The sequence below is a fragment of the Cinclus cinclus genome, chromosome 4, assembly GCF_963662255.1.
Source record: "Cinclus cinclus chromosome 4, bCinCin1.1, whole genome shotgun sequence".
NCBI classification, from domain to species: Eukaryota; Metazoa; Chordata; class Aves; order Passeriformes; family Cinclidae; genus Cinclus; species Cinclus cinclus.
This window is the reverse complement of record NC_085049.1, coordinates 30,548,005-30,561,872: the sequence shown is the minus strand read 5'-3', so window position 1 is coordinate 30,561,872 and position 13,868 is coordinate 30,548,005. Positions and strand designations below refer to the sequence as shown.

Here is a 13,868-nt window from a genome sequence, read left to right as displayed (position 1 = left end):
CTGGCAACTTTCAAACTCAGGACCTGAACTAAAAAAATACTTTCTCTTTTTGCAGTATATTCACTCATCAGGCATAATTCACAGGGTAAGTGAAAAAAAATGAAAGATGTTTATATTTTGATAATGTGAGTGATGTTTGTGTATAAGCATACTTATAAAAATGCCTGAAATTCTGTTTATAGGTGTACTCAGTTCTTTGGTGCCTTTGATTTCTTCTTCAATGGGAACAAAAGGTGGCATGGCTATGTCAGTGTAAGCTGGGCACTCAAATTGCACTGAATACAGCTTAGATTTGGGGTTCCTAAATTACTTTCTGAAGTTGAGTTGCAAATTTCCACAAGAGCAAATAGTGTCTAAATTGAGATAGATACGTGGTTTTTTATGGGTTGGTTGTTTTGTTGGTTTTTTGTTGTTTCTTGCTTTGGTTTGGTTTTTGTGGGGGTTTTTTGTTCGCTTTTGGGGTTTTTTTTGTGAAGATTGAATTTTTAAAATAATGTTTAGGTTTTCTTTAAACCTTATATTAGTGTTCAAAGATTTAAGGGAACTCTAGAAAGTGGAAAAAATTGTCCAAAATTATAGAGACTTAAGAACCTCATTTTTTTTCTGAGTGAAATTAAGCATTTGTTTCTTTTTGATTCCCTTCTCTTTATAAAGTGCACTTAAAATAACTTCTGCACTGTGAAGCAGAGTTCTGAATGATGCCTTTGTGTTACCAAGCAGCATATCTTTCTCCAAAACTGCATTAGAACAGTAGAAATTGTCCATTCTTAATAAAATATCAGGAGCACCATAGAAAATGCACATAGTATAGTAGCTTTAAGCTGGACATGGAAACTGCACAAACTGACAAAATAATGTAAGATATTTTTATTTTTGCAACTGCTGGGATCATGATCTAAACTTACCATTGCTTAGTTTTTCTCTAAGATCTCTCTTGATGACCCTTGTGCTTGTTGGTTTCACTACAGTTTTTTGCAGCAAATTGTTTCTCTCCAAGGCCCCTCTGATTTCATATAAAACATGTGGATCGCTGTTAAACAGTTCAGAGAGAAGATACTCTAAAGATCTTGTGCTAGTGTATCAAACAAAGGTTTGAAAAAGCTGAAGGAAAATGTATTTCTAATTATGTATGTCTGAGTCACTGATGTTGCAATATCATCTTAGTCCTTGCCAGTGCTCTTCCCTTTGCTGAACTTTACAACTGTGGAAGATCATTAGAAGTCTCTAAGGTGGCTTAAGAGATTTAAGGAAATACTTTTTTTCATGTTGCAGTTGTATTGACTTTCTTAGGAAATTGATTTTTCCACAGAAGAGAGCATAGGGTTTTATGTAAAATCTTGTTTGATTCCTTCTAAGTCTGTCAGGGTACAGAACCTTTATAATGCATATTTTGATATGTAACATGTACAGTCCAGAACTATATATGTTAACCTTGTGGTGTTAGTATTAAATGCAACAAATTCATGTCCAAACCCCTCTCATAGAAAAATCGGTGAATTCCTTCAATGGCAAGTATTTTCCTGACTTCTAGCAGGAAAAAAAAAAAAAAAAAATCTTGGGGGGGGAAATACACTGGAAAAAAGCCAAACATATGCAAGTTTGCATCCTTGTTTGTGTTGTTATGACATCATTTTACCTGTTGCTGTTCAAAACAGTTTAAAAACTATAAGGCCAGAAAGAAAGAAGGAAAGACAGCAAAAAAAGAGTACTTTATTGTCTTGCTGTGAGAAAAAAAAATAACAAAAACATTAATTTAAAATCTGTTTGCAGGATCTAAAGCCTGGAAACTTGGCCGTAAATGAAGACTGTGAATTGAAGGTAAGGTATTCTTATTTGAAAAAACAGTCAGATGTGTAAGACAACAGGTGCAGCAGCTGTGGACATGCTGACTGGTTTCAGTGTTGAGCCAGGCTTTTTTGCTCTTGAATCAAAATTGGCCTGTACATCCTCATGAAACAACAGGGAATTTGGATGGGAACTTCTGTGTCCTGATGTGTAAGGACACATCAGATCTTACAGCCAAGGTTTTCTCCCTAAAAGAGACATAAGAGTTTATGGGAATTATTTGGCTATGTAAGAATTTCAGCTTTGGATAAATAGAAAAAGTGTAGTTCTACAAGCTGGGAGAAACAGAAGATCAAAAGTTGTGAAGGACACCCTCGATTGAATAAAATAAAAGGTGATGGAAAGCACTACAAAAGTGTTTTTTTAGCATGCAGCATGCAAACTATATACTTGCCTATAGCCATTGTGATACAAATTTTGGTCTTTGGGGACTGACCTGAATGTTCCAGGGTCCTGTGATTTTAGAGTTTTCCTATCTAACATGAAAAGCCATTGACTTTTCCTAGCTTGTAGGTGGACAAATGGTAAGTAGATCCCAGGGTGATGGGAAAAGAGAAGAAAGTCTAGAAAAAACAGTTGTATATGGTTGTCTTCCCCCACACCCCCAGCTGTACAATTATATTTTTGGATGCAGGCTGGGTGTCCCCTTATCTGTATCTACTTATTTAACGCATTTTTTTCTGCACACTCAAAGTCAGTTTATGCAGGCACAGGATCATGTTGCCAGGGATAGTGCAATCATTTTTCCCCATGTCTGTGCATTTGGCAGCTTCTCTTGCATCAGCTCCAGTGATGATGAGACTGTAAGGAAGTTGGAACAATTCCTTGAATGGGTAATTAATTAGCTATCAGTTTTTTCATAATGAGCTTTCTGGTGTTCATTTTTTCTCTCACCTGATGCTCTCAACTCCTACAAAGGTAACAGAAAAGTGACAGTGAAGAGTGTATGAGGGGAAATCACTGCCCTTTCTGTAGTCTCAAAGTTACAAATTATTTTTGTTAGTTGCTGAAGCAGTTTTAAGAAAATTAAGTTTGCTGAGTCAAGGGAGACCTGTCCTTGAGGAGTTGAGAGAAATTGTGTCATTCTTTCATAATTCACAAATGGTAAAAATTATTTTCAAATATACTTTTAAAATTGCTTTTAAAAATAAAAATTTTATATGAAGATAGTTGTTGAAATGGTACCATATTAAGTACAAATAGGATACGCTTCTAATGAAGTGTAAATGAAAATAAATCATTAAATTAAAGCATAATTGACAAATCTTGCTGTAGTTTGCTGTTTCTAGAAATCTACAAAACTAAATTATATTTTAGCTGTTTCCAACTCCACAAGCCTTGGTAGATAAAATGCCTAAAGGACTGTGACAGAATAGACTGTACCACATTTGGCTTTGACCTATTACCTAAATTTTTAATTTTTTTCCACCCTCCTTGCTGTCTCACTGGGAAAATACAGTGTGTGCTGAATATGCACAATAAAAGCCATATATAAAGGTGTATTTTGCCACCACAAAAATTTTGGATCTAGTAAATCTTCAGTACCCAAAGAATCAGCCACAATCAAGTGTATTTAATTGGTATGAATTTTTTGCATTCTATTCCTGTTTGTAGGGTTTTTTTATTCCTTTGCATTCTATTCCTGTTTTTAAATTGATTGGTAATCAGTAGTTACGGGGAAAATATGGGAATTATATTTCCAGTGTGGCGATAAAGATAAGCCATAACATTTTGTAGTCTTGATTTGTGAATGAAAATACAATTTTCCTTTTTGTTAGTGCCAAGAAATGATGAAACTGTCCTGAAGTGTTTTAGAATGCTTAATTGCAGAGAGCATTACAAAAACATGACTTCTGGTATAGGAATGCTCAGGTATCCCCATTAAAACCCCTGCTCTATCAATAGAAATGTGCAGCCTGATTCACATGGACAACTGTGGCTGTTCATCAAAGCTTCATGAATAGAACTTTACTTACCCATGCCTCCTGTATCTTGTTAGAAGCATGAATTTTCCAATAAATACAAACTGATTGTCATTCCAGGAGTGGTATTTTCTTGCTCTTTGCTGCATCTTTTAATGGTCCATACACTTGGGCCTTCTAAAGGCAAATTTTAGAGAAGTTGACCAAAGGTCATAACATTTTTAATCTTGCTGCTTTACACCTTGCTATATCTAGACTAAAAAATCTGAAAATCTTAGAAATAAGCTGAATTCTGCATAGCACTGCAAAAAAATTGAATTTTTAATTGGTCTTGCATCTCTTACAAAAGGTTTTTTGTAGTTGATGCTGGAGATTGGAGAAGACTTGGTGGGACTAAGTGATGGTAATTCAGTACTCTTGTTGCCAATTTTCAGTGTGACCTAGAGGAAGTCTTCCCTTGTATGAGTTACTCGTAAAGTAGAAATAACAATGCCTTCTTACTTCAGAATATTGTTGGAACACTCTTGAATAAGTGTGTCACCTGGGATGTGAGAGCAGTGGACACTGTCTAAAATGGGTGCTGTTCTTTTAGTTGTAACTTGATACAGTGGTGATTGTGTGGTCAGGGAATTTTTTGCATTAAGTGTGTCCAGTATATTTTTAATTAATAAGTGAGTAAGTCATTATTTTCTTTACAACTTTTGATGGTGCCACAGAAGTATGTAACTTAAAAAAAAATGTTATTCAAATCTCTGTGCTGCCTCTGTCTTGGTTTTTAAAATGAGAACAAGACACTTCAATGAGAAAAAGAAAAATAAAGTAATCACTACAGATTTCTCCAGCTTTGTTTTCTTTTTCTGCAGTTGCAAAGAACTCGATAATGAGTTATCTGATCTTAACGTGCTTTATGCTTTCACTACAGATCTTGGATTTTGGATTGGCAAGGCACACAGACAGTGAGATGACTGGCTATGTGGTCACAAGGTGGTACAGAGCCCCAGAGGTCATACTTAACTGGATGCATTATACTCAGACAGGTCAGTGCCTCTTCAGAAGTATCTTAACAGAGTAAAAGCAGTCACTAAATCAGGTGATGTATAAACAAGACTTTGTTTCTGAAATTAATAAGAAATTGGAGATGGAAATGAACCATGTAATACTGCAACGTTTACTTGTAGATAAATTGCAGGTAATCATGTGGTGAATTTGGGGTATTTTTTAATTTATGTTGTGACAGTAACAGAAAGTACCAAGGTTATTAGAAAAAATTATTTAAATTATACAGTCATGACAGTCTGGTCTCTGTTCTTGTGTTCCTGTAAAGGTGTGCTAATTTTAATTTGAACAGACAGGGGAAAATGGCAAATGGAGGGAATTCAAACAACAGTAAGATAACTATGGAAGTTCTTGAAAGCATTGAAAATTTACTTCCTATGTGCCTGTTACTGAGAAACTCGTTCCACATATTATGAGATTATCTCCAGTCTGCTCATTAGAAATCTGGTAGTTTTACCTGTGCTGTTCATCATACTTGGCAGGGCACACATTTATTTTATAACAGGCTGTAAAGGTAATTTTTATACTTATTTAAAATATGTTTTAAATTACACTTTATTCACATTTAAACAGACAAGTTAATGTGCCTCTTGGTCTTTTTTTCAGTTGACATCTGGTCTGTGGGCTGTATAATGGCTGAGATGATAACAGGGAGACCTCTGTTCAAGGGAAATGATCGTATCCTTCAGTGAATTTATGATACTGATGTAAGAAAATTATGAGAGGCTGTTATGTGATACAGTAAACCTGTTCAAAAACTGATGAGTATAAATTGAAATTAAAACTTGCTTGCAGCTTTCTCATTAAATCATTATTTCATATCTCTACCACTTTTGCACACCTGCCAATTAAAAGTTGTATTACTGATTTTTTTCAGTAGAAGTGATCTTCGAATCACATCTCAAATCATCAAGTAAAAGGCTCTGTGATAATATAAAAGCTTTCTTTTTTCTCTAATGCATGCAATACATGTATTGACTGTTTAGATACTCTAATACTTTTGGACTGATTTTTGTCCAAACAATATAGAACAGGCCTGATATTAGAAAATTTTGCAGATGATTCAATTATCTGTTCCCAAATTATCAGATATTTTCTTTGCCTTTTCTAACTAAAATGGAGAACTTTCATCTTTTATGAATCTTCTCTTCAGTCACTGAATTAAGATTTTTACATTATTCTCCAACAGCAAAAAAAAAAAAGCATTATTTTTGCAGGATGCTTAGTTTCCTAATAGTGAAAGAATTTGTTCCTTATTTCTGGTACTCAGATCTGGACCAACTCACAGAAATAATGAAAATAACAGGTACACCAACTCAAGACTTTGTTCAAAAATTGCACAGTCAAGATGTGAGTATTCTGATTTGTCAGTTGGTTTTCCATGTCTTAATTTTCCTTTAAACCATGCTCATTTCTTAGACAGGCTGAGGTAATATGTATTAACTACTGATATGGCCCCGATGGTGCTTCTCTGCCTTGACATGATTTATGCACCCACAATAGCTGCTGGAGATGAGGGGTGGAACAACAGAAGGTTATCAGAACATTATTTAAATATTTTGGGATTCCAGTGTGTACCATATAAACAGCTGAGCTGATACAGGAAACTTTTATTGTAAAGGTACTGAAATCATGAAGATGTTCAGAAAATCCATTTGTTTGCAAATATCTCTTTTCTGTCCTTACATCAATGTCCTTCTAGACTCTTGAGGCCCTTACTATAAAGAACCTAAATTTATTCATTAGACTAACTGTACAATCTAAATATAAAGGAATTACTGTATAATGTTCACTTCTAGTGATTGCTGTAAACTCACTGAGTTGTTCTTTCAAATAATTCATACATATTTATTTGAATAAATAAATAAATATGGAGCACTAATAATTAAAGCTTTGCATTATAATTTCAAAATCATGGTTTTAAAACTTGATTAAAAAAAAAAAGATTCCATTCAGGAAGAAGGTGAATACCATCAGAAAAAATGCATTTGTACAATGTGCTGTCAAAATATTGTTGAGAAGTGTATTAAGCATATAGTTAATGTTGTCACATTGCAAAGGTGGCAAAGATCTAATTTAATATCCATGTTTCTTTTAAGGCAAAAAACTATATCAAAAGCCTCCCAAAAGTCCAGAAGAAAGATTTTGCATCCATCTTGAAGTATGCAAATCCTTTGGGTAAGGCTGTTTGTTTGGATGTGTTGAATGCTTGTTCTTGTGTTTGCATTGGAAGTAGCTGCAGTATCAGTCATGTGACAGTTGATGTGATTGTTCTTGGGCTATTCTGTCTTTTGCTTTCCATAATTCGTAATTTTGATTGTGGTGGCAGAACTTTGCTGAGTTTCAACTTGCCAGGAATCAGTTGTTTCTTAGGAGCATTAAAAATTTTAAAAATCAGTATTTTGTGTTTTGGTTTCAATCTAGCACCCTCTTATTGGTTTTACTTGAGAAGTTTTCTCAAGAGCCCTGGCAGATTAAGTATACGTAATAAAATTTTCTCTGTACTGTGTTCGAACTGTAATTCTGAAAGCCCAGTCTGATCTGCAGTTGAAATACAAGAAAATGGAAAGCTGACATTTTAGTAACGGATTTAATACATCCTGAGAAACATCTGTGCATTCCTGAGAAACACTGGCTTGGATTCCATAGATATTAACAGTCTGAAGAGCATACCAAGTGTGGATAACTGTGACATGACCTGAGGCAGCCAGAACTCTGAAATTACTCTCCCTAATGACCTTAAACACTTACAGAGCCAGTTTTATTAGAATATTAATTAGCATAATTGAAATTTATCAATTTAAGAAGTTAAAAATTTAGGTTCAGATACTGTTACAAATAAATCTGATTAATAAACAGCTCTTACCCTTACTGCATGGTTAGCTGGTGGGTAGCTACATCAAGCTACACATTTCCATTTAGTTTTTAGGATGTCGCTTCTTACTATTTCTGTGGCTGTCTGGCTACTTCAGGTCTGGAATAGGACTTCAAAGAGAGTATACAAGCAAGAGTTGAAGCATTCTGTCCCACACTTCTGCCTCTGCTTCCTTTCAGCTGCTCCAAACCCAAGAACATCCTTTCAGGATAGAAAAACAGAAAATAAACAAATCATTTATCATACCTGTTTATACTAGTAACATTAGTTTACACTTTGACAGTCTAGCAATGGACCAAATCCAAAATCCACAGGAGGGGAACACACAAAATTTTAATGGGTTGTTTTGGCTGAGGTCAAAACCACATAGCAGATAAAGTTCTGAGATTCTGATAAGTTCTGTGATTCTGAGCATGGATAGTCTTAGTGAACTTCATAGTGTACTTGGTTTGGATTTGGTGATACAGAGCGCAGTTCTCGTTTGCTGTTCACCTGTTCATTCAGCTGCTGTCAGGGGGTGATGTATCTTAGCACCACAATGAGTGGCAGTGATTAAGGACACCTGGGAAAGCCCCAGGCACAGTGGTCCTGGAGCCAGAAGCTGAGAAGTCATTAGCTGAGATGTTCTCTGTATTGCATACAGAAGCAAGGGAGCACCTCTGCATTGCATCAAGCTCTGTACACATCCCAGCTTGCTCACAACAGTTGTGCAAACAGGCCCCACTGGCTATAAATGGACGCCCAGTGATTCTGTTCTATTACTCCATGTATTTATTTGAATTACCTCCAGGGCAGTATTACTGTGTACAAGTAGAATTGGGTGTGTGATTTGAATACCGTGTTGGTTTTCTGTGCAATAGCTGTAAACCTTTTGGAGAAGATGCTGGTGCTGGATGCAGAGAAGCGAGTCACAGCAGCTGAGGCTTTGGTGCATCCTTACTTTGAACCAGTTCACGATCCTGAGGAAGAAATTGAAGCTGAGAAATACGACGACACATTTGATAACATGGATCTTCCACTGGATGAGTGGAAGCGTGAGTTTAATTTTGTGAAGTTTTCAAAAATAACCGGATTGAAAGGCCATGCAGAAATAAAAGTGTTCCCTCTTACGAATTAACTCCTCTGCTTTTGATCGAACAGAGTAAATAGACAGCATTAAGAGAAATGCCACTTACCAGCCAGTGTTCTTGGTTGACCAACTTGGTTCTTGTGGAAGGATCTCCGAAGGTTTCTTCTCTGCTTCCTAACAGAGGCTGTCCTCCATTTCCCTAATGTTTCTGTCCTTCTGTCTTCTGCAACATAGAAAAGAAACTATTTCTGTAACTTGCTTTCAGTGGATAGGGCAGGTGAAGAGATTGTTTGGCTGTTGCCTCTACAGGACTGCAGTGGTTGCTGGCCTTAAGGTTAGATTCTCTGAGGGAGAAAAAACATATCTATGTCAGCAGAGATTTAAGTCTAATCTTGTTTTCATCTAAGGTCAGAGGCTTGTAGTTTGCCTTTTAAGTGAGGACCTGACTTTTCAATCTAATGTGCTCAGTAGCTCTTGCTGAGGATATTGCCCACTATACTTGAAAGTCAGTGCTCGCATCCCTTTGAAAACACCTATACCATTTCAGTATTGGGCTACTTTTTCAAATCTGAAATGGTGAAAAAGTGATCCTGCATTTCCTTACTTTTTGTATTCTTCCTCTCTTTTTGCCTGAAGGGGTCTCTCTCTTCCTGAGTTAGATCAGAGCCCAACCATGTCGGGGTTGCACCTTGCTCATTCATGTTCATGCAGCTCCTTTTCTGATTAGACCATAGTAACGCTGTGTCTATTCTGTTGTTTTGCAGGCATTACATATAAAGAGATACTGAACTTCAAGCCACCACAGACATCGGACTCAAAGGAGACAGCCGTGTAATTGTATGGCTCAGTATTTTCAGAACTCTGAGGAAGGCAGAAAAGTTGCAAATGTTTGTGATGTTTCAGGTGTATAAACTTTTTATAACATAAGCTCTATGTAATCTGTTTCATCTGCACTGTAAGAAAAAGGAATGTCCTTTACTCTGCATGTGGAAGTTAGTGCCTTTGGGCACAGTGTTTCAAAAATATCCAAAAAAACATTTCTGCCTACAGCTTGTTCCTTCTGCATGAAAGGACTCGGACTGCAATAACCTGGTGCCATGCTCAAAAAAGCAGGACTAATTCTTCAATTCGGAGATCAGAAGAGTACAAGTTACCACTCCAGGCAAGCTGAGAACACAGTATGTCTGATGTGCTGTGACTGCTCTCCGAGGCCACTGAACTGTCTTGAATGCAAGAAGTACTCCTGTGACTTTCTTTGGAATATTTCACTTTGCTGAGATGCCTGGGAAGGCTAATTATGTACTGTTACCTCAGGGACTGCAGTGGGTAGCAGAGACACAGCCCACACGAGTGCCTGCATCCCCTGTCCTGTGTGAGCGGAAGGGAACCTCAGATGTGTTGATGTCCTAGATTTTTTTCCAAGTAACCAGCATAGCAGGACAGGATTTCATAAACTTGCTAGGTGAACAGTCACTGGATATATAATCACTGTATAATAATTTTCTCTGAATACAGTGCATTTTCTTTGTATAGTAGACTAGGGATCAAGGATTTCCAGGGAGAAATTCTTCAGATTTTCTAAAATTTTGTAAGCTCTCTAACATCTTAGTATTGAAATTATCTCAGACAATCAGCAGTGCTGATTTTAAACATAAAGCTGTATGTGGGTCACTTTATGGAAAATGTAATGAGGACCAAAATGATACACTGCAGCTCTTACCAGGTGAAGAATAATTGCTCCCTTTTTTTACCCTTTTGAATTCATCTTGGAAAAACCTTCAGACCTTTTGTTGAGAGGTACCTTAGCAGGACTCAGCTTCCTTATGGGTTAGATGCTTCCTGAGTTCCTCTTGCTGTCCTGTTACTGTATTTTCCTAGGTGCTTTGTAAGGGTCTCTGAGAGGTAGGAAAAAGAATTGGCAAACGTTTGTGAAGAATGTCTAGGTGAGATTGCTTGTCTTTCTTAAAGGTAATATCTTCACAGCTGACTGTTTGGATGTGGATTATTCCCAATGTAATACACTGTAGTGTGTTACTACTGAGTGAAATGAATGTGAAAGAAGACATTCGATCTTAGCAGATAGTAACTGGAAAAAAAGAAGAATTTACTTGGGTTTTTTTATTTTTTGGTTTAATAATGAATATAAACCATAAGTTTATTAAAGGCATAGTTAATCTGTTTCTTTCAATTAGTGTTTGAATTAAACACCTGTAAATATTAGCATTTGTTTAAAAATTGTTTGTGATGGGAGTTCATTAGCTGAGGTGGACACCTAGAGAGACTAAATAGTAACAGAAACCTTAAATTCATGTATTTGACAAGTCATTAAAAACTACGGTTTCAGGAATGCATGAAAAAAAGGCAGAGAATGTAAATTAAATCAAAATATTTTTCCAAACTATAGGCTCCTTGCAGAAGAAGGCATACTTAAGAGTCATACCCCACTTTGCACTATGGACTTTCTGCTTGGTCTACACTTCTATGTTAAATAGAAACTTTATCTTTTACAGAATAGATGTTTTCTCTTAGGATCATGTTCTGTGTTCTTAAAAGTTGTGGGAGAAAAGTGCCTATTGGAATTAGTGGTGTTGATGGACCAAGTCAATGGGAAGTGAAAAATGTCAGACACTTACTTGAAAATGCTGTCGCTATATTTTAAACGGATTTCAACATCCTAAATTCTAGCAAATGCCTAAAGTCTGGAGATAATGCAGATGGACCAAATGTTAGTCAGACTAGGAGGCAGCGTTTTTTTAATAGAAAAACTGCTTTTCATTTTCTTCCCTAAGGCCAACACTTCAGTAGGTATTTCCACAAAGTCAAGCCCTAAAATCCTCCATTGGCTGAGATGAACTTTTCCCTCTCTTAATTTTAGCTTAGCATTGGAGAAGCAGCCAGCACACATGAGAAAGACATAAACAGATAATGTTAGCTTTTCTTGCTAGTGGAGGAATATAGAACTTCTAAAGTAACTGAAGACCTTGATGCATATGTCAGCAAAGACAGAAGTACTGCTGTGCTGTCAGCAAATGGCAAAGGCAACATCAAGTTGGTCAAGAAGTTTTGGTGAAGAGATTGAATTCTGCAGAAATGGCTCCAAGTGGCAATAGTGATCATTAAAAGAACTGTGAGGTGAAAGCAGAAATACTTTGCAGCAGAAGCAGCAGCTACTCCGAAGGGAGAGACAACAGTTCCTAAGTTTTTTTTATTTGCTATTCCTACTGGTGCTGAGCAACTCAGGTATAAGAACCCAATTTCTGTTTGCCTTAAAAAAATGTCAATACATTCTGCATGTACACGAAACGTATTGTGACAAATAAAGGTTGTGAGTGTTTTTTACGCGATAATGGTCTTATTTTCCCCATATGTATTCCCAGATGTATAATTAGCACTGAAAACATTGTTTTCAGTAAAGGGATTTGTATGAAACTAGTATTGTAGGTACATCTCATGTAATATTAGCTGTGGATATAGTTTCTTTTGCAAGCTAGTCAGACCGCAGATGCTAATCTTTCTCCCATTTTCTGAACCTGCAGTTGCCACAGAGCTGATCTGACTGTACTACTGCCAACAAATTATTTCTTAACAGCTTCTTGGATTTTACCAGACATCTCAGCTTTGTTTCAAAGGACAGGATTTTGGTTCTTAAATGCAGTTGCATTTCTCAGTCTGATTTTAAACACCAAAGTCAGACTGATGGTCATTAAGCATATATATCTTTGAGTTGGGCAGGGAAGTTTGAGTTAACAGAGTTCCAGTGGGCTGTATGGGGCTCACATGCTACCTGACTATTTTAGAGGAAGATTGTCCCTTTAAGTATTAGTCTTTGTTGCATTGAAGACTCACCAAATGTTGAATTTTGATAATGTGTTATTGTGGGCCAGATGTGGTTCACAACTTCCTTTCTTGATTTTATTCTCTTTTCAAAATCAGATATCACTGAGGTGCATGCTAATGTGTCCCGCAAAATGTGCTCAAAAGATGCACTTTGTTCTTGATTGGGAATTACTGGCATATGAGCTGGGTGGGATTCTTTGAGTTTCCTACTTTGTGATCTGCTGTTCAGAAGTGAATACCAGATGCTTCTGGTCTGTTACAGCTAAAGTTCTCAAAGAATGAAGCATCTGTCAGATGCTATCATTCACTGGATCTTGGTATAAAATAGCCATGTATTTTGACAGTCCCTGCAGGGACCACAGGAAAGAATAGGGGCTCAAAACACCTGCTGTCTCTGCTGATTAATTCTCCATCTCCTGCATACAGTGGTGGCAACTGGTTGTGTAAGCCAAATAATACCAGAAGCAGTTTCATGCACAGCAGCACTTAAAATCTCCTCCTAAGTCTTCATAAGAATTCAGAAGCCTGAGTTGGAGAAAGATCAAGGGAGGAGGACTTCCGTCATACAGACACTCTTTGAAACTTCATGGAGTATCACTTAATGAGCAGCTCTTGTGCACAGATGATATGCGGCCTGTGGAATAGTAACATCTGAAAACTGCATTTTCACCTAGCAGCCACCTGCAGCTCTGAGGCATGGGACTGATGTATGCTTTTTAGCTACAAGAACAGCATCCCACAAGGAGGTGAGTGGGGACAAGGAAAGCGTTTTAATGATTCATCATTTTTGTCTGCTATTTTACTCTGTAATAATGGGAGCTCCTTTATGTTTAACCTTGTTACGTTTCTAACCAGGAGTTTTCTAGTTTGTGGTCTACTTCATGTAAGTAAGCAATGAGGTGCATTTCCCAGCAAAGTTAGAGTGATCCAGGCATGCAGTTCTTACACCTTTCATTGAAGAGTTTTGAATATGCTGTTATATTTGAGAAGCAAAATAGACTGTTGGTGAAACAAATGAAATGCAAGGAAAGGGATTGCTCAGGTCCTGTTCGAGAATGCTCTTGGTTTTGCCTTGTAACATCCTGGGAGCACATTCTCCTGGGAGCAGGTAAAGTTTCTTGCTGTGTTTGCATGGTGCCAGCAGCTGGCAGGCTCCTGTCAGAGTGATATTTGTAATACCAATACCTAATCCCCTTCAGTCTCATACTAATGGGAGATTTCACTATTACTAAAACATTGTTATATCACAGCTGGTAACAGTAAA

The 13,868-nt window shown here is 36.9% G+C and overlaps 1 protein-coding gene across 2 annotated transcripts in view; it reads left to right on the top strand.

Annotated features, from left to right (window-relative positions):
• Positions 1-12,106, top strand: part of MAPK12 (mitogen-activated protein kinase 12) — a 33,723-nt gene extending 21,617 nt beyond the window's left edge. Inside the window, exons 5-12 of one of the 2 annotated variants that reach the window (XM_062491910.1) lie at positions 56-85; positions 1,771-1,818; positions 4,690-4,804; positions 5,430-5,501; positions 6,094-6,173; positions 6,923-7,001; positions 8,559-8,732; positions 9,532-12,106. In XM_062491910.1, coding sequence (XP_062347894.1) covers positions 56-85; positions 1,771-1,818; positions 4,690-4,804; positions 5,430-5,501; positions 6,094-6,173; positions 6,923-7,001; positions 8,559-8,732; positions 9,532-9,602 — 669 coding nt within the window. In that variant the 3' untranslated portion in view covers positions 9,603-12,106. The remainder of the gene's footprint in view (positions 1-55; positions 86-1,770; positions 1,819-4,689; positions 4,805-5,429; positions 5,502-6,093; positions 6,174-6,922; positions 7,002-8,558; positions 8,733-9,531) is intronic. The other variant, XM_062491911.1, reaches the window with a different exon arrangement.
• The last annotated feature ends 1,762 nt before the right edge of the window (positions 12,107-13,868 follow it).